We start from the raw sequence: 21,299 nt of genomic DNA, 5'->3' as shown, positions 1-21,299 counted from the left end.
CCATGCCCTCCTGCAGAGGATCTTCCTGACTCAGGGATTGAATCGGCATCTCTAATGTCTCCTGCATTAACAGGCGGGTTCTTTACCACAGTGCCACCTGGGAAGCCATTCAATGATAAGTATGAAATGGGATATAGCTTGAAATAACAAGGTAGGTTTCTCTTGGGTCCTTTGTGGAAAATTCATATTCTTAAAGTCACATCACATCTTCAATTAAATAATGGACTAAGGCACAAATCAGAGAATTTAAGGGATGGCCATACCAACTTTCGGAGAAGGCAATGGCAACCCACTCCAGTGCTCTTGCCTGGGAAATCCCATGGGTGGAGAAGCCTGGTAGGCTGCAGTCCATGGGGTAGCGAAGAGACAGACATGACTGAGTGACTTCACTTTCACTTTTCACTTTCATGCTTTGGAGAAGGAAATGGCAACCCACTCCAGTGTTCTTGCCTGGAGAATCCTAGGGATGGGGGAGCCTGGTGGGCTGCAGTTTACGGGGTCACACAGAGTCGAACATGACTGAAGCAACTTAGCAGCAGCAGCACACCAAATTTACTATATACCTTGTAAGTAAGTGCTTTAAATATCTTTGAATTATGGGCTTTAAAATAAAATCAAACAAAAGCTATGGATTAAAATCTGTTAAAAAAATTTCCCTAGAAAACAAAAATATGTTCAACTGCATATATAGCTCACCATTTAGGGTATTCATGAATCCAAAACCCAACCATGGCTTTTAAACCAGGATAAGATCCTCCACTATTTACATTCTATAAATATAAGAATTTGTTTTGATGAGAACATTTCAAAATGAAAATGGATCATAGCACATTTGGAAGCAGCCAAATTCTGTTCTGTTCTCCCACATGACTTCATTAATCTTTCATATTCTCCTGCCCATGTCCAAAACTGGTATTAATTAGTGACAACATCAGTTGGAATCCAGATCTCTTATCTTTCTTCTTTTCTCTTTATTAAAAAAGTGTATCTTAGCAAAAGACTATGGGATACTTTCAAGAAGTAAGATTCCATATTCTGGTTAGAAAGTGAATAGAAAGGGAGTTTGGACTTTGGGCTTCCTGTCATTTTTATTTCCACTTGGGGGCTTAATCTTCTTTAATCCTGGGGAAATGTGGACTAAACTGTACTGCCCCTGCAGCAACTGCTAATATTTCATCACAAGATCGAATGTTTGCATTAACACTAATATGGCCTTTAAGCTTCCTATCCCATTGAGTCTCAAGGAAATAGAATCAGGGAAATGACCAAGAAAGTAAGAATCAAAAAGAGAAGTTGGTGCTGCCTAGCTTCTTCCTTTTAATCAGCTTTGAATCAAGAGCTAAATTAAAATTTTCATAATCAAGGGCAACACATACTGTACATTACAAAGTTTTCATCTGCAATGTGATTGCTTTTAAAAATAATAATATTACAGAGAAAATCGCAGATATAGAATATTGGCCTTGATCTTAGATTATAAAGAAAAGAATCAATGAAAAAACAATAGTGAGTAAACACAGAAGTATATTCATTGATCTATCATACGGCTTTAGTTTATGCACATTTCTTTTAATTCTATTATACAGAAATGCAACATACCATAGACATAGAATACGGAAGACCAGCCAGTATACTGCACAAGAATGCCAGCTAAAGGCATTGCAATCACAGCTCCAGCATAGGAACCTAAAGTAGAAGAGAAAATGAGAGAAAAGTAAGTGAAATCAATAGAAACTCTTGACTTCATCTCATTTTCCTTGACTGGATCTTACAAACACATCCTTGCACACTTGGATGTATATGCACTCTCATCCACATACTTCAAACACATATCCAGGAGTACAAGACTACACAAGTGAATATAACCTACACACCCAAGTCAGAGATATAAAAGTAGTACAACTATAATAAAAAACAAATTCAAAAAACTATAATAAAAATAATTAATGAATATATTTGAAAATCCAGAAGAAATGAATAAACTCCCAGAAAAATACAAAATGTAAGAGGGAGTAGAAGATTTGAGTAGACTAGTAATAATTAAAGAAATTGAGATCGTGGGTCAAAAACCTTTCCTCATGTACACATACAGACACACCTCAAATGGTCTTACAGATGAGTTTTAGCAACTTTCAATTCTTACAAAAGTTGTTCCTAAGCTTTTATGCACATAACTGTATCTGCACATAATACTCACCACAAAAGGAGGTGGTTGCCAATCGACTCCTCTCTAAAGGGGGAGCCCATTTGCTCCATATCCCATGACATGCTGGGTAGGTGACACCCTGTGATGGAAAGAAATATATCAGCACTGTTTAGAATCTTGGATCATAGGAAAATAAGCACATTCACTTCTCTGATGTGATGCTGTTTTCTTAGAATGGGCACAGGGTCCCCAGTTGCCGTGTGAGGGCCTTTCTTTGCTGATTCCATAAAATTCCATTTTAAAAACTTTCAGCCCAGACCAGGTAAGACATGACCTCTTTTTAGTCACATGTTCAAATTATTCCCGCCCTTTAAGACTTCCTTCTAACCTCAGCTTTCTTCTGATTAAGGCTAAAGAAAAGATCCTCTATTATTCAGTTCATCTGCAATTCTGAACAATTTGAGAGACAATTTTGTAAAGAGTTAAACTTAGTGATTCCCAAATTAAAGGAATCTCTACAGAAGAAGGTGCAGTTTAGATCCTTGAAGGTTGTTATACTTCCTGAAATGCGTGTCTAAAACTTAAAATCTTTAAAATATTCTTTTTTGTATTGTTTTGATCCTATCATTTTTTCTTTCTTTTTGGAAAGACAAGAAACTGTTTTCAGTGCCTTGATACTTTATCTAACTTACCTACTCCCACCGTATTTCATGGAAAGAGAAAGGGCAATATGTATACCATTCTCAAGTTTTTAAATGATATTCCTTCAAAGACAACAGGTTGATGGAGCAAAAGTCAATCATTAGAGTTGATGCCCAAAGAATACATTCAATGAAATGTTTTTTTTTTTAGTGAAAATTCAGATCATGATGTAAAGCCAACAGAGACTTGTTAAAAAACTCTCCAAACATATTAATTCAGAGGATGGACTCAAAATTTTTATCACAGCACATTAACAAAACTGTCTGTTCTTTTTTTTTTTTTTATGTTATTCACTAAACACTTCATCATCACTCAATTCCAGATAAGTGGGGATAAACAGTCACAGTGGTAGTCTGTCATCATTTAAACATATCTGGTTTATAACACAGAGGGCATTACACGTCAGTAGCTAAAGGATGAGGAGAAGGCAATGGCACCCCACTCCAGTACTCTTGCCTGGAAAATCCCATGGACGGAGGAGCCTGGTAGGCTACAGTCCATGGGGTCGCTAAGAGTCGGACACGACTGAGCGACTTCACTTTCACTAGACACAACCTAATACAATATATTTATTTGTAGGTCAAAACAAAGATAATCTTCTGATTCTTGTTAGCATGCCAACCTTAAAATGATGTCATCCTGTAGTTCCATACCTCAACAAGTCCCTGCAGTATCCTAACAAAGATGACACACCCATAATGCACTCTGGCTGCTGATGGGATTAGCATATTCAGGGTAGAGGTAAGAAGTATGGCAGCTCCGAAAACTCTGAAAAATAAAAGGAGTTAACAGGTCTACATTTCTCAGATCAAGTTAATTACAAGCAATTTCAAGACAGAATTTTTTTTTTTCCCTAAAAGAATAAGAATGTTCTGAACTGGATTGGCTAGCCATTGCAAATAGATATTGGACTATCTTGAATTGCTACATCATTTGAAGCACAAAACTCAGCATTCAGAAAACAAAGATCATGGCATCTGGTCCCATCACTTTATGGCAAATAGATGGGAAAACAATGGAAACAGTGACAAACTTTATTTTGGGGGCGGGGGGGGGGGTGCTCCAAAATCACTGCAGATGGTGATTGCAGCCATGAAATAAAAAGACATTTGCTCCTTGGATGAAAAGCTATGACCAACCTAGACAGCATACTAAAAAGTAGAGACATTACTTTGTCGACAAAAGTCCATCTAGTCAAAGCGATGGTTTTTCCAGTAATCATGTATGGATGTGAGAGTTGGACTATAAAGAAAGCTGAGTACTGAAGAATTGATGCTTTTGAACTGTGGTGTTGGAGAAGACTCTTGAGAGTCCCTTGGACTGCAAGGAGATCCAACCAGTCCATCCTAAAGGAAATCAGTCCTGAATATTCACTGGAAAGGCTGATGCTAAAGCTGAAACTCCAACACTTTGGCCACCTGATGCTGAAGCTGAAACTCCAACACTTTGGCCACCTGATGCTGAAGCTGAAACTCCAATACTTTGGCCACCTGATGCAAAGAATTGACTTCTTGGAAAAGACCCTGATGCTGGAAAAGATTGAAGGCAGGAGGAGAAGGGGACGACAGAGGATGAGATGGTTGGATGGCATCACTAACTCAATGGACATGAGTTTGAGCAAGCTCTGGGAGTTGGTGATGGACAGGGAAGCATGGTGTGCTGCAGTCCATGGGGTCACAAAGAGTCGGACACAACTGAGCAACTGAACTAAACTGAATAAATCTGTTTATACATAATTTTAGTCACTTTCTTCATAGATATAATTACAAATTTTAAATAGTTAATTAAGCACTGCATATGGTTTGAGTCTATATATCTACAATGTAAGCTGCTGAAGGGCAAGAGCTTGCTTTTCAGATACACTGTTGTATCCCTAATGCCTAGCACAGTGCCTGATACATAGGAGATACTCACTGAAGAGCTGCTAAAGAAATAGTAAGTGCCTAAATGAAGTTGTGTCTAGTGTGATACCTTGAAGTATGGAAATTATAACTCCATTCATAAAATTTTATGAAGGGAATCATATGTAAATGCTCCCCAGATCTAATGATCAGCTCCCATAGGATATATTTTTAAAATAGAAAAAATTAATACTTCATATATCTACCTCAGGTTTGTCTTTCTGTGTAGGTGGTTGAGTGGAGGGGTTTTAGATACCCCTCTTTTTGCATACATATAAACAATTCAAAATAGAATTGCTAACACCTTTATCCATCTACAAGTAAAAATTATATTCCATTATTAACAAAAAAATCTCTCATAATATAATACTAAGGAAGAAAAATATCCCCTTAACCAGGTAACTTTAGAAATTTCTCTTGCAGAGAAATCTGGGGACACATTGTCTCTAGTGGGCTAAGCTGTGTGTTCTCAGTAAATTTTTTCAAGGCAAACACTGAACCTTGAATTCAGTGAAAATTGGCTGCCTCATAGAAGTTCTCATTTTTCCAGGAGCATGTTTAAATGTAACTGTTAAAGACGGGAGTTTCCAAAAGAGCCTTGATCATGATTAATCTGCTACTGAAATTTGAGAAATGACTTTATGAAAGGATGAAGTAGATCAGCTTTTTTCTATGAATCTTAGACTGGGACACAAAACTTTTGTTTACTTGCTATAGCCTAATAATCCACCTGTTCTCAGTGGCTTCTCTTCACACAGGTAAACAGTCACTCAAGAGGTGAATATTCTCTTCTGTTCTTCCTGTGTGCTATTTCCTGAATAGGTATCTTTGGCTCTGAGTCAGAGTAACTTATTTCCTAAATGCTTGGCGCAAAATAGAAACTTTTTATTTCTAGAAATGATTATCCCCATTAAAATGCCCAGCGATATTAAACTTCTGCCGACTATGGATTTATTTTCCAGAAATTAAATGCAAAAATCCCATATCCTGTCTTTAAAATATAAAAACTCAAAATTGTTATTAAAATTGTTTAAAAATGTATTTTCATGCTTGATTATTTTCAGTTGACTTTTCACCTGTCTCAAGACTGAAATCCACATGCTCTTATGTGCAAACTCCAGAACATTTTGGAGGTTTCCTTTAGGGCTGAGAGGAACTAGATACAAGGGAGTGTATGAAGCAAGCTTCCTGGACCTAGTGGTAAATGGTACCCGTCCCAAAGGCCAATGTCTTTCCCGTTCTGGGAGTGTGAATGTTAAACCTGTGCAGAAAAGGTGAAAGCAGAGAGAGAAAATGACACAGGAGTTTTGGGCTTATGGGTAGGTTTCTGTATACTGGAAAACTACTGTTGTTTCTGTATATCCATCTTACTTTATTTCTTATGCTCAATAAAAATGAGACTGAGGCTATTTACAACATCAAGGATAAAGAGAGCCAGAGCTACATAATGCTAAAGGAGTTTCAAAAGTGTTTATATGAGTTATACATCCAACTACTCCATTCAGCTCTTTGGAAGAATTCCTTCAAATTGTTGTCCATGAACCAGATGCATTAGAATTCCCTGGAGTGTTTATTAAAAATGCAGACTTCTTACTCCAGACTTTCCAAAACAGAATGTGCTAAGAGTGAAGCCTGGAAATTGGTTGTAATAAGCAGTCCAGGTGATAATTTTGCATGTGCATCCTAAGGTTTGCAAATATATATATATATATAGTTTTTAAACAGGTTCATCTAATATGTGTCTTCTTTTCTAATACTTATTTTGAAAGAATGATGCATGACATTTATTTTATATCTTTCAATCATCAGTTTCTTTCTGCCTATTTGAAAACATTGCTATCTCTAGATAAACTGGAGAGAGATTAATTTTATCTTTTTTTAGTTTAGGGTTTCTCAGCCTCCACACTGTTGATATTTTGAGATGAACAAAATTCTTTATTGTGGGATGTAGTCCTGTGCATTGTATGATGATGTAAACAGCACGCCAACCTTTATGCACTAGATGCCCGTAGCACAACCAAAAATGTCCCCAGAAATCACAAACTATCCCTTGGGGGACAAAATCATCTGCCAGTAAAGCTGAATCAATCATGAACTATTTGTTACTCAATTCATATTGTAGTCAGAACTAAATTTAATAAGTGATTATTCAACTGGTAAGACATCATGCTTATACTTCACATACCAAAAATCTAGCAACACAATGACATGACATTATTAATACACCCATTTTCTAGATGAAGAAACTAAGCCTGAAGTAAGTGATATCACTTGCCCAAGTTGTTAGCAGCTCTAAGTAGAGGAATCTTGTTTCAAATCTAGTCCATATAATTCCAAGGTCAGTGGGTTTTGTTGCTGGGATTTACATCTAATTGTGCACATAATATGTAGTCAGTAATGTGTTTCAGAATTAAAACTGAAAATTTAAATACTCATTTTTCACAAAGTTACTTGAAATCACACTATTCCTGAGATTAAAAATGTCAGTAGATTACTTTCAATGTTTACTTTCCATTCTTACCCTGAATAGTTGTTTCTAATTATATAATCTGTGACATTTCCAAATGCTTCCTAGTTTTAAGTTTCTTAATTTGTTTAGCCATCCTTTTTATTATTAGTGGTCATTGCATTATAAAAATGGATTGACTTTTTCCAACTACTTAAGAATATAATTCATAAAACATTTCAGAATCCAGTTTTTTCTAATTTTATGAAAATGATATCTAAATCAATATCCAAGTAATTAAAATAATGATCATAGAAATTCTTGGCCAATATGGAAGGTCTTTACATTTTTCTTAATGTACTACAGATAGTCAAAATTGAAACAGCCACTTCATTCAACATTGATTTATGCTTTCACACTCCAAACCTCTATGAGACTATATTTAGGGTACTATGTTGAGGAGGAAACAGGAGCCAAATTTACAGAGCACTTGCTACACTCTCTCCACCTACATTAATTCATTTAATCCTCACAACAACTCTGAGTTACACTTTCATTTTACAAATCAGAGACTAGAGACAGACTGTGTAAGAGACAAAAAGCAAGCAATAGACCTGATATCTGAATTCCAAACTCTCTGACATGGAAATCTGTAAATCTCTGCTCTTTTATCTACAAGATGCAACTTGTTGTTATTGCTGTTTAGTGGCTAAATCATGTCTGACTCTGTGACCCCATGGCCTGCAGCCCACCCGGCTCCTCTGTCCTTGAGATTTCCCAGGCAAGAATACTGGCGTGCATTACCATTTCCTTCTCCAGGGGAATCTTCCCAACCCAAGGATCAAATCTGCATCTCCTGCATTGGCAGGTAGATTCTTTACTGCTGACCCACCAGGGGAGCCCACGTGATGCAACTAGGCACCTAGAAAAAGACAAGGATGCTCTATGTGTAGTAGAAGAGCAAAAGAAAGACAACTAGCCAAAAACAACATACACTAAAGGCCATAACCAGAGTGCAAATGGAAAGCAAAGGAGGGAAAAGTCCATTCCAGCTGGCGTGACAAGGAAACAAGTCCTTCAGGAGGAACCTTTAAAGTTGGGCTTTGGAAGATTAGTATGAAAAAGGATGAAGAAATTCCAAAGAGGAAATGAATCAGCAAAGTTTCAAAACATGGAAGAGATTGCATTACATATCCGAAACAAAGGCAGAATTGAAAACGGCTGAACACAGTGATACACATGAGTAGGAGAACATCAGGAGTGAGATGAACGGGGAAATTGTAAGGAGGGTTTAAGCAGGTGTAGATACAACAGGGAAGGCAAGAGAAGAAATCATAAGTCCATGGCATCTTGGAGATGATAGCGTTTAGGGTGACCCCAGAGGGAATGCAATTATGCCCCTAAAGTTAAGTAAACATGAAAAGCTTACTGAAATTGAGGGGGTAGGAAGTGATGAAGTCAGGGAGTCAGAAGGTGAGAAGCATACATGTAAGTTCAGATAAGAGGAAGGCTTGCAGGGGAGTAAAGCGGTCAAAGTCACTAAAGTGGGAGAGGGAAAAAAGATGAAATCAATATTGTACAGAAATTTTGATAAGATTCTAGCTCTGTTGGTTAATAACTACGTGACTGGAAAGCTACTTAACCTCATTTGGCTTCTGATTTCTTGTCTATAAAAAGGAATGCAATGGTCTAGATCATGTTTACCAGGGCCAGACATCTGAGATTCAAAGTCCGTTCCTGTCGCTTACTACTTGAGTGATCTTGAACAGTGTACTCTACTGTCTATGCTTCATTCCTCATCTATAAAACAGGGATATTTATAGAACCTATGATTTATTACCAGTTAAGGACCCAGAAGAATGTCTGACATACCCTAAGCATTTAAAAGGTGTTAGGAGTTGGTCAATGATTGTATTAGTCTATCACGCTTCATAGGATTGTTGTGAGGCTAAAAGAAACAATATACCTAAAAGGCTTAGACTGGTGCCTGGCGCATAAAAATAAATCCGTAAATGTGAGTCAGTCAGGGAGAAATAATCACAGCCAATGGTATTGTGCTAGTTGTGTGCCAGTCACTGTTCAAGATTCTCATTTTAAACTAAAAACTATATTGGAGGGCTACTACTACCATTCTTATTTCATGGATAAAATAACCAAGTCCCGGTGAGTTAAATAAGTTGCTGAAGTCACATAGACACTTTAAGTGGAGAACTGTGTCTTATAATGACTCAAGTCTGGTTGTAGATTCTAAATACTTAACCCTGAAGCTATATTGTACTTTAATAGGGGCAGAACGAATACTAGCCCTAACAGTGCCAGCAGCAGCAGATAAAATAACAAAAACTCTGAAAGACCAAAATGTTATTGAAAGATGAATGGTCACAGCAGTGGGGAGTGAGAGAAGAATTCTATTCCGTCCCTCCTATGGTTTGTCTGCTTATTTATTTTGTGTAGTTGACTTACAACATTATACTAGCTTCAGGTGTACAACACAGTGATTAAATATTTTTATAGATTAAAATTCATGCAAAGTCATTATAAACCAATACCCATATTTCCTGTGATGTGTTTTACATCCTTGTAACATTTAATGTATACCTAGTAGTTCAAAGTAGTTAAATAGAGAGCTCATTTGAGGAGGGTTTTGTCCTTTTATGAACAAAATCTAAGCTTCAGAAAAGAAGTCGAAGAAATAGGAAAACTGAGTATGGAAAAAAAAAGCTCTGGAATGTAACATAGTTTAGCACTATGATTTCCAGAGTTCCTCATGTATGAACATCACCTTAAGGAGCATGTTCAAACACAGAGGGCTGGGCCAGAACTTCTGATTTCCTAGCTTGGTATGGTGCCTGAGAGTTTGTATTTCTAACAAGTACCCTGGTGGTGTTGATGTTGCTTTTCCTGATATGAGAATAACTGATTTAGCAGTATTATGCTGGATATTCCCTCCAGCCTTCACAAACGAGACAGATCTGGGGCAAGGGAAAGGCCCAGAGAGAACGGAGCTTGTCATAGCTGAAATAAGAGCCTTGCCTTTTATTGTAGAGGGGAGCAGCAAGGGTGAAGTGGAAACACCCGCTTAAAAGGACAATCTCCTTTATAAAATATAGATTATAAGTAGATCATTCAGTCAAGGCCAAAAGAGAAGGTCCTCTGACCTGGTTTTGATTGTCCTCATTAACCAAATTGGGGGCTTCCCTGAAAGCTCAGTTGGTAAAGAATCCGCCTGCAATGCAGGAGTCCCCAGTTCAATTCCCGAGTCAGGAAGATCCTCTGGAGAAAGGATAGACTACTACTCCAGTATTCCTGGGCTTCCCTTTTGGCTCAGCTGGTAAAGAATCACCTGCAGTGCAGGAGACCTGGTTTGATCCCTGGGTTGGGAAGAACCCCTGGAGAAGGGAATGGTACCCACTCCAGTATTCTGGCCTAGAGAATTCCATGGTCTCTATAGTCCATGGGGTCGCAAAGAGTCGGATATGACAGCAATTTTCACTTCAGTTCATTAACCAAACTGATTGAGTGGCTGCCATATTTTCCTTTGGGACATATAAACTGTAGAACATAACATTAGCTAAGAATACACATTCTATGGTTACACTGTATGAATTCAACTTCCAACTCTAATTTCTTACTAGATCTGATCTTGTGCAGTTGTTACTACTTGAATTCTCTAAGCCTTACCTTCTCCATTTGTTAAATGGAGATAATGTATCTTTATACTTTAAGGGATTATCGTGAAGATTAAATGAATCAATTATGAAAGGAGACAGTATCTGGTTAACAGTAAGTGGTTTATAATATCAGCTATCATGATATAGGAACTCCCTAACATTCAACAGAGTTCTCCAGAGAACTGTTATTATCTGTCTTTTTCCTCCAGAATGTTTTTGTTCTAATTAATAATGCTATTTCTGTGACCATGGATTCAAAGTTGTCCTGTGTCATCCTGAAATTCTAGAAGCTTAAAGTGCCTGAATCTTAGCTCTCATTCTGAGGGCACACAGTATGGACTGAAATACATCAGTCCGTCAATCTGTGCCTCAATAGTCTATTTAAAATATCTGACAGGAAACAAGCAAACAAAAATTGACAGTCTTCTTCAGATCAGTTTGTTGTCTTGGTATCTCCTACACACTTGCCTTCAATACCTACCCACCATACACACACACATGCACACTTTTCTTTTCCAACTGTCTCTCTGAGATATTTCTAAAGCACTGTAGATCACTTTCAAAAGACTTACCCCAAGATCCTCCATATTATTTGTGTCTCTTGGACAACACAGTCTAGATCTTTTATTTCTTCAAATTCCTAGATGGTAGCAGAATACTTTGCATGTGGCATGTGCTTAAGAAATAACCACCAGCTCCTTTTGTATAAAGATTTTAAATCCAGGGAAGTGATATCTTCCCTTCCCTACATGTAGGTGATAACAGGTCTTTCTTTCTTGAGCCTTCTTTATCCCAATAGCCTTTAAGATCAATTGACCATTTATTTGTTCCTGAGTCTTTGATGGGCACAAACTACTGTTCTGGGTATTCTAATAATCCTAGAAAGCTGAGTTACTCCCTAGAATAACTGTAGGATAGTAGTTCTGGACTAATAGAATTGAGACTATTCCTGTGGATAAATCTGCACTTGAAATAGCAAATGCATGGCCCAGTCTGGCCTCATCCTTAAATATTCCAAACAACATTGTGGGATATACTACAATCAACTGCCATTACACTTTCTATTCAGCACATCTTCATCAGCTTCTGAAATGACTCTCTTTAAGCTCTACTTTCAAAATCAAATTAGGTGGTAATGTTTCAGAGGTGATATACTGTCCTCCTAAAGAATTTCTCCATTTACCAGTGCTTAATGGAGTTGTGCTTGTTGTATTATGCTTAACAGTCATCATTTTTGTTTGGCTTGATGTTACCGAAACAAACAAATATAAGCATGAACATAAGAAGTTGAAGAAATAATAAATAGATTATGTATTAAGAAACATTTACCACTTGTGTGTGTTTTATTTCCCTAGCACTAGTCTCGACTTTGACACACAACTGCATTTGAAAATAATACCCACCATCATCTGTTTTTCAAGTTTATCATCTGATCAAAAGACTTCTCTTCCTTTTACCAGGTAGTGATCTTTGGGAAAGTTACTCTGCTATTCTGTTCAGTTCTCTGATCAGGAACACAATGTCTTTGAATATATAAGAATGCCTGCCTTATAGAGTTGCTGTAAGGAAGAATGATGATATATAAAAAGTTTAGTGATATGCATATTTATTAATTTAATTCTAATTGCAGTTGCATCTGCCTCCTGAAATGGAGAACTAAGAAAATTATGAAGACAATTTATATTTCATATCTGCTCTCTTCCCACCCCCAATACAAATGTACTGTTTGTACTGTTTAGGGAAAAGAAGAGATTTTATACCTGAATGATCTACCTCACATTGATTGAAAAGCTCTTCTGATATTCATTCACCCCCTCTCCACTTTACATGATTAGACTGTCTCTTCTGTGTTGCTATGCAATAGAGCTGGCTTTCTATTTTCCCCCATTTTAATATAAGAGCTAGATTTCTGGATTCATTTTAACTATGGGTTAGGAGAAGGTTGTACTCTACAGTATCATATGAGTTAAACAGCCATGCTACTGCTTGACTTCTGACTTCAGGAGCTCAAAGGAAATATTTATTTTTCAGGTTCAATTTTTATAACACTTTCGTCTTTTGAAATTCCACTGTAGCTTTCTGCAGGTGGGTTTTCAATGTCTCATCATAGGTTAAATGTTAAACTGTAAACTGTAAATACTAATGTATTTCATCTGATAATATTTTAATGAATTGATGATTATAGAATATACATTTAAGATATTATTCAATATAATTAACCAATTACACATTTGTAAAATTAATCCAATTTCTGATCCATAGCCTGAGTTTTCCATTTGTTTTGTTTTATGCTTTATAATCCATTTCAATTAAGAAACTCATGTAAGGTCTGATGACAGCTTCTTCCAAATAAAGGTGAATAATGTGAAGAAAAATAAATATTATATTTTACATAAAAATATTTTGTAGAAATAAATTTCCCCAAATAAACATATTTTAATTTTAAAATAACTTGCTTAATTTTCTGACTTGTAAATGTACATTATCAATAATATCAGACAATATTTATATCAGTATATGTAATATCAGGCAGTATATTTATATTAGTATTATATATAAAAACAAGCAATCAATGCAAATTCTAGCAAATTATACTAATTTTTTAGCAATGAACTAAACTAAAATATTGCTTTATCTGAAAAATAGTCAATATATGTAATCATTAATTAGATAAATATTGATGAACTTGAAGTTCCAAGTAGTAAGAGGACTTCAGCTAAAATTATATTTATTCTGTTTAAAGCCTTTGTCCTTATAGTTGGCAACTAAGGTGCTACCTAAAAAAATCCACTCCTGGTGTAAATTTTGGTTGAGGGAAAAAACAAAGAAATATGCAAAAGTAAATATAAAAAAAAAATCTTAACTTTTCTATGCCTGAAGAACAGGATTAGAAACTAATTCATGCTCTAAATGTATCAAAGAGCATCATTACAATATCTGTGAAATGAAATAACAGCCATTTGCTTATTAAGATTGCTTTTCAAAATGATGAACTACTTGAAAGCTACTTAAAATTGTTTTCCTCATGATTTCCTTTGCAGTAAATGACATATTAAGATGAATTTGATTTGCTTATTTTCAAGTTAAAACCTCATTTTACTTGTTTCTCCTCTGTTATACACACACGTACACACACACACACACACACACACACACCCTCCAGTGTTCTTAAAGTGATTATATGTAAAAGAATACAATCACTTCATACCGTAAGACAAAAAAAGAGGAAAGGTGTGTGTGTCTGTGTGTGTGTGTCTGTGTAAGTGTGAGTGAGAGAGAGAGGATGCTCTATATTACAAACAGATTACCAGAACTGAGAAACATACAGTATCCCTGATACAGAAACATCTGAAAAAGCAAATGCAGTTGCTGAAAACCAGCATCACAACCTGCCTGATGATTAACATTCAGCGTGACCCAGAGTGAGTTCGCTGTGAAATTCCCAGTCGTCATCTTTTTTTCTATGACCCATAGTCACAAACAACCTCACATATCAAGCCCACCTGATAAGTATTTTCCTGGAAGAGGTGACAGGAACACTGGTGACTTGTCATTTCTACAGATGATATCTATTTTCCTGGAATCAATCAATCAGTTTCCATTTGGGCAGGGGCTTGTCACTTAACAAGGATCTAGTGTTTCTCACCCCAGGTGGGGCACTAATCCTCTTGGAGAGGATCTGTAGGAATAGACTGAGCCAGGCTGTTTAATGGATTTAATCTAATCAAATCAGGGCTTGGGTGCCTCCCTTTGTCACATCTGATGCTCCCATTCCCAAATTAAAAAAGGAATACACAAGCACAAGCCAGCCCTCTGGGTCCCTTGGTACCTCATTATGTTGTAAAAATGACTTCATCACTCATGACAGAGAAATTAGACAGCCCCAACAGTGGCATATGGCAGCGGGAGAATCATTCTACCAGCTGCCCACCTGACTCTCCTCCTTCAAAATCATGTCCCTCCCCCCAGAGGCTGCTTCTGCACTGCAGTAGTAGAATGTGGCAGCCGCAGTGGAAACCAGACCTAGTAAGGGCGGGAGGAGAGGAGACTGGAAGGCGAGAGAAGCCCGTGTCAGCAAACCACGTGCAAACCCTTAGGGACCCCTCCTCCCCAATACATCTATTCATCTCCTGGAAAGGGTATTTCTTTTGTCAGAAGAAAAGAAGGCCTTTTCTGCATTGCCCCAGATACCAAACCTATAGAGCCCACAATGGGGAAATGGCTAGATGTTTGATAGGCAGCCAGATGACTGAAATAGAGATAGTCACCTCTGGCCCTAAAGGACTGGATCACTATGAACCAGTTCCCTCATAGCAAGATGGTGGTATTTTGCAGCAGGCTTTATAGTCACAGTCTGAATTATTTTCTCACCAAAAGGAATTTGTAGATGCTTCTCACTGGAAGAGTTAAGAAACTCCTGCATGCAATCAGTGTTGCAATGGCTAAGTAAGTGTAGAAAACAAAAGATGATAGACAGGTGAGAGACAGAGAGAGTTAGGTGATGAGACTTAAGAATCTATTTCCAATGCTTATTATAATAAATATCTTCATTATTTTATTTTTGTGAAAGAAAATGACAGAATAGTACCAGTAACATTATTTATTTCTGGGCTTGAAGTATGAAGGCATTGTGTTTAAAGTATCTTTGTTCCTCTTTCTGAAAATCATTCTCACAAAAGGAGTTTTCATAATCAGGCAAGCCAGAATATTTACCTAAAGTATATCAAATTCCACTTTTATAAATGTAAATGCACATTAGTAAACAGTTCTATAATCCATACATTAGAATTTGTTAATTTTTAAGTATTAATCCTCTCTTCTTTATAGCAGTAGTACAAATTGAGCTGTATCAATTAGAGTTGCAAGCAAGAACCTCTTTCTTCTAGACAAAGGGTCTAAACTATCCCAGTCATGCTCAAATCTCTACAATCTTCTAGAAGCTCAGACTGCCAAAGGGCTGGGTCAGTAGAAAAACTTCCAAATACCATGGCTTTTTCCTCCAGAAAAATCACACTATTTGTCTAAGTCATTATTACGTATTTGCCTTTTGCAGGGAAAAGAACAGAATCACTGTGTTATGGCTAAATCATTTGGGAGCCAGTACACACACACACAGATATAGTATGTTTCTCCTGCCACAGAAATCTAAGAATCCCTGGGGCTTGCTAAAGGCTTCTCTCTCTAATTCATGGATTTCTGTCCTGGATTTAGGGTATGATAGATTACAGGCACTCATTCAGAGAGTAGAGGGCTCAACCTGCTACTGAAAGTGAATATTGCAATAAACCATATAATATCAGGCAGAGATGTCAACTTTCAATGCAGAGAGAGGTTGCAGTCATGTATTACTGGACATCTGAGTTTTAGTCACAATCTCTTTGTGACTTTGAACAAGTCACCACCTCCCTGATTTTCTATTTCCTTTCCCAATGAGAGGATCAAATGAGTTGAACCCTCAGTTCAGTTCAGTCACTCAGTCGTGTCTGACTCTCTGCGACCCAATGGACTACAGCACGCCAGGCCTCCCTGTCCATCACCAACTTCCAGAGCGTACTCAAACTCATGTCCATCGCGTCGGTGAAGGCATCCAACTATCTCATCCTCTGTCATCCCTTTCTCCTCCTGCCTGTAATCTTTCCCAGCATCCGGGACTTTTCAAATGAGAGTTCTTTGAATCAGGTGGCCAAAGTATTGGAGCTTCAGCTTCAGCATCAGTCCTTCCAATGAATATTCAGGACTGATTTCCTTTAGGATGGATTGGTTAGATCTCTTTGCAGTCCAAAGGACTTTCAAGAGTCTTCTCCAACACCATAATTCAAAAGCATTAATTCTTTGGTGCTCAGCTTTCTTTATAGTCCAACTCTCACATTGATACATGACTACTGGAAAGACCATAGCTTTGACTAGATGGACCTTTGTCGGTAAAGTGATGTCTCTGCTTTTTAATATGCTGTCTAGGTCTGTCATAGCTTTTCTTCCAAGGAGCAAGTGTCTTTTAATTTCATGGCTGAAGTCACCATCTGCTGTGATTTTGGAGCCCCCCAAAATAAAGTCTCTCACAGTTTCCATTGTTTCCCTATCTAGTTGCCATGAAGTGATAGGACTGGATGCCATGCTCTTAGTTTTCTGAATGTTGAGTTTTAAGCCAACTTTTTCGCTCTCCTCTTTCACTTTCATCAAGAGGCTCTTTAGTTCTTCTTCACTTGCTGTTCTTTCTGTTACCAGGAGTTCACTATATGCTACAGATACATGTGATGGTCAGTTTGTTATCTGAATAAAGAACTGTTTTCTCTTTAGCAAAAGTCAAGTTAGAAACCCAAGAATACCTGAAAAGATAAAATGTTCCACTAGGAACTGAACTCTCTTTGAATAAAGGATAGGGGTATGGGAAATAATCTTTAATTTTTATCAGAGAAGTCTAACCTCAAACTTTTATGGATTTATCTAAGCACATTTATAATGCCTGGCTAGAATTCAAAGGTTCCATATACCGAAATTCTATAATCCCTATACTGTTGGCTAAATGTGTTTTTTAAGACAGCTGTTTACAAGCCTTTACATGAGACTTATGGCACTTTCAGCAAACAATAATTTTAACTATGAATAATATGTATGGGAAAATAATTTTAAAGGCAGAAATCTGATATGAGAAAAGAGCTATTTTTTTACCACAAGAGAAATAATCTTTTTGCATTACTAATTCTTAAGGCAAATTTAAACACAAGTGATACTGAATGATCAGGGCTTTTTTCTTTCATTTTTTTTCAGAATATAAAATGCTATTAGAAATAAGTAACAGTCAACAATTATTAAGTACCAGGCATGCTTAATAATTTTACACATATTCTCTTATTTAGGCATCATGATAGTCCCAGCAGGTAAATAGTTTAACTAACTCCTTTTACAGAAATACAAACCGAGGCTCAGAGAGTTTAAATAATGTTTCATGCCATTCGGTTATTAAGTAGTACATTCAGGAGTCTGAACACAACCCTATTGGCTTTAAAATCTATAGTTAAAGTGTGAAACACTTTGTTGAGATGTTATTTCATTTACTCAACAAGTATCTATCATAAGCCAGGCACTCTTTGAGATGCTAGAGATATAGTGGTGTTAATACATGACAAAATTACTTGCACTCATGGAGCTTACATTTTATTGTAGAAAAGCAGTTATTTCTTAGTTATAGATCACTAAGAAAAATACTGGTATGATAGCTGGCAGTGGTGCTACATAAAAAATTAAAGCAGAGTTGGGAAATCGGGAGGACAGGAGCAGAAGAGGGAATGTTTTTAAATAGAGCTTAAGTAATATTTCCACCTAGACAGAGGCAAGAATAGTCTCTGTGAATACAACATCATCCACTAAAAACATAATGTTGACCAAACTTTCTTTGATAAATCTGACCTTCTTTGGTTATGCCTTTGCAAAAATTTTGTTGTTTCTTCCACTAAGTCATTGACCACGCTCCTCATCACTCTCTAAATACAAGATAAAGATCGTTTTTAGTAATTTCACATTTGTAAGTATCTGAGTTACCATGAGCCCTATGGTCTTATTGTTTAAAGACAAAATTAATTTGCCCCCAATACTTTGTAATCACTGTATTAAATATGTTCTCATCTAAAAACATTACAGATTTTATAAGAAATCTTCCTTTGATTCCCCACTTTAAAACCCTCTGTAGAGGGAGTTGATGAAATTCTTCTGTCCAGGTTGTGCAATAGCTGTTTGAGGAAAGGTAAAGAAAATAATGATTCAGGAGCTTTCCTGGAGACTCAGTTTCCTTCCCCCCACAACTCCCCTACCTCTTCTTCTCAATGAGCAGAAAAGCAAGAACTGAGAATTGGACCAGAAAAAAAAAAAAAAACAAGAAATCTGTATTCTGACCAAGAGTGGGGCTGTTTTTGCTTAATTCATAAAATGGAGAAGCCAAATCATTGCTGTTTGTTTTTCATTGAGAAATCTGCCAGGAGGTGTAACCAGAAGCACTTCTCTCTAGGGGAGCTGTCTCCACATGCGTCAGTTCCTCTACTCCAGTTCCACCCACAACAGTGATGGCAAACACTTCCAAAGAGAGCTTTTTGTACACCAAGAGGGAAAGGACTCTGTCCCCAGCATCCCACTCAAGGGAAAGCTTGTTCTATTATTAAATGATCTGTAGGGAAGGCAGAATGGGTGCACAATGCTTGTAGGTGGAAAATGGGTCTTGGTATGCTGCTTTTGCTGTTTTGAAAATGGAAACATACATCTTTCAAGCCAATTCTAAAAATTTCTAAAACTTCATGTTAAAAAAAGTCTTCTAAGATAAAATTCTATGTAGCATGTACAGGAGTAATGGACATTTACCAACTAGTCAATGAAAGTGTCTCTGGGTGATTAAGTTATGTATGATTTTTATTGTCCTTTCTTTTTAGTATACTTTTCCTATTTGATATGTAACACTTTTATAATCAGAAAAGGAAATGTTATACATTTTTAAACCTGTTTTCACAAGAGGTTTCCAGTGTATATTTCTCATTGTATGCTTTTAATAATATTTTTAAAAATATTAAAAATAAAGCAGATAATCAAAATCTTAAAAAGTGAGCAGGTTCACATTCTTATCTGTTCACAATATTTTACAAAAAATTTTGACTGTTTTCTCTGCCTTGGAGAACACAAAACATTGTATACGAAAATATTGTTCCTCTCTCCTAAATATCTACTTAAAGATACTGTGGTTTTGGATCCAAATAAAAATTCTAAACTTCAGGACATTTTCTCTTGAGGAAAATCTTCAAATAAATTAGAACCTGAGTCAGCATCAGTCTTTTCTTTACTAGACATGACACAAGTGATAGCAATGAGCTTGCATTTTTTTTAAACCTAGAAAAACCTGTTTACTGACCTCCCAGTGTTAGAAAGAGTGAAAGCTAAAGCATCCTGATGTTTTTTCCTGGCAGGAAAATGTTAGCATTTTAACATTTGGCAAACTGAAGGTTTTGACTCTGAAAAAAAACTTAAAGGCATAGTCATTATATTTTTATTTCACCTTTTATTGAGTTTCCTTTCCTTTTTTTTTTTTTTGGTGAATTTATGCATGGCTTTCCACTGAAGTGAAAAATATTTTACATATGTATGTTTGGGGTATCTTTCTGGGAAATTTATTTTGTTTTGGAAAATATTTTTAGGAAAAAATTATTGGCACTGCATTAGGGATATAAAAGTCAAAATGTAACATATTTATTGCCAGTGATATTTAAGAAAATATTCCTTTAAATTTTTCTGCCTTATGTCAATTTTTAAAATTTATCCCATCCATAAAATAGGGTTCTCTACACAGTTAATAATTTTCAGTTTAAACTCATATCATTTTTAAAAGTATATTTTTTTTTATCCTGTTGAGCCTGAGTATTAGCCATCACAATGTTAGGGTAAAGACAGTATTCAAGAGGCATTATTTCTAGTCTATTGCTCTCTCCTCTTAACATTTTGAGAACAAAAATCCTCACCCTAGGGGCATTAAGCTGAAAATAAATTCCCAAGAATCTCTCCCTAGGTCTTGGAGATGACTGAGAAATTTGGGGCAGGAAAACACCTCTCCTGGATGGGACCGTAGGTGACAAAAGCCAGGGAAGGGGCTTGGGAGATGTCACTGAGGGATGAGAGACCAGTGTAGGGAAGCAGAGAGGAGATCAAGACTAGAGAGGTGCCCAGTTCTAGATTACTTCCCAGGAAAACTTAACCTTTGGTGGGGAGAGAGAGAGGTATAGGCTCTGAAACATGACCCCAAATCTTTATTTGGGGTCTCTATGCAGCGAATGGGCTTCCCTGTTGGCTCAGAGGGTAAAGAATCTGCCTGCAATATGAGAGACCCGGATTCGATCCCTGATTGGGAAGATCCCCTGGAGAAGGGCATGGCAACCCACTCCAGTATTCTTGCCTGGGAAATGCCATGGATGGAGAAGCCTAGCGGGCTATCCCCCACGGAGTTGCAAGAGTCCGACAAGACTTGGCGACTAAACCACCAACCGCTATGCAGCAATACCAGCAAAGGCAGGAGCGTCTGTTCTTTCTCAGCTTAACACTTAGATTTAAGGAGTACTTAGTTTTATTTATCATAATGAACACAATGAAGCAAATGAAGCTGATTCTCACCGTCGGAGGGCCAGGCTATGCTCCTTGACACCCCCACCCCATCAGTCGTTTTGCCTCGCATTTCAGGGTGCCTCTGCAGGTGCCGGCAGGGGCACTCTTGAGGGCTGGCGCTAGGACCCCGGCCGCCGTCACCACCGCAGCCAGGCTGGAGGGCGCTGGACGCAGCTGAGCGCCTTCCCCACCCCGCCCCTACTCCGCCGAGCTCATTAACAGGTGGAATCGCACCCGGGGCGCCTGAAATCCCGCCTGGCTCCATAGAAACAAATCCGGCAGACCCAGAGCACCATCTGGGC

The 21,299-nt window shown here is 37.3% G+C and overlaps 1 protein-coding gene across 3 annotated transcripts in view; it reads right to left on the bottom strand.

Moving 5' to 3' along the window:
- The window catches only part of SLC17A6 (solute carrier family 17 member 6), a 41,424-nt gene that overhangs the window by 14,111 nt on the left and 6,014 nt on the right, over positions 1 to 21,299 (bottom strand). For all 3 annotated transcript variants that reach the window (XM_027532210.1, XM_027532211.1, XM_027532212.1), the window contains 3 exons: positions 3,502 to 3,616; positions 2,198 to 2,285; positions 1,600 to 1,686 (listed from right to left, as the gene is read on the bottom strand). In XM_027532210.1, coding sequence (XP_027388011.1) covers positions 1,600 to 1,686; positions 2,198 to 2,285; positions 3,502 to 3,616 — 290 coding nt within the window. The remainder of the gene's footprint in view (positions 1 to 1,599; positions 1,687 to 2,197; positions 2,286 to 3,501; positions 3,617 to 21,299) is intronic.

This window comes from Bos indicus x Bos taurus, chromosome 29, assembly GCF_003369695.1.
Source record: "Bos indicus x Bos taurus breed Angus x Brahman F1 hybrid chromosome 29, Bos_hybrid_MaternalHap_v2.0, whole genome shotgun sequence".
NCBI classification, from domain to species: Eukaryota; Metazoa; Chordata; class Mammalia; order Artiodactyla; family Bovidae; genus Bos; species Bos indicus x Bos taurus.
Note: the sequence above shows the minus strand (reverse complement) of the source record. Positions and strands in the feature narration are given on the sequence as shown.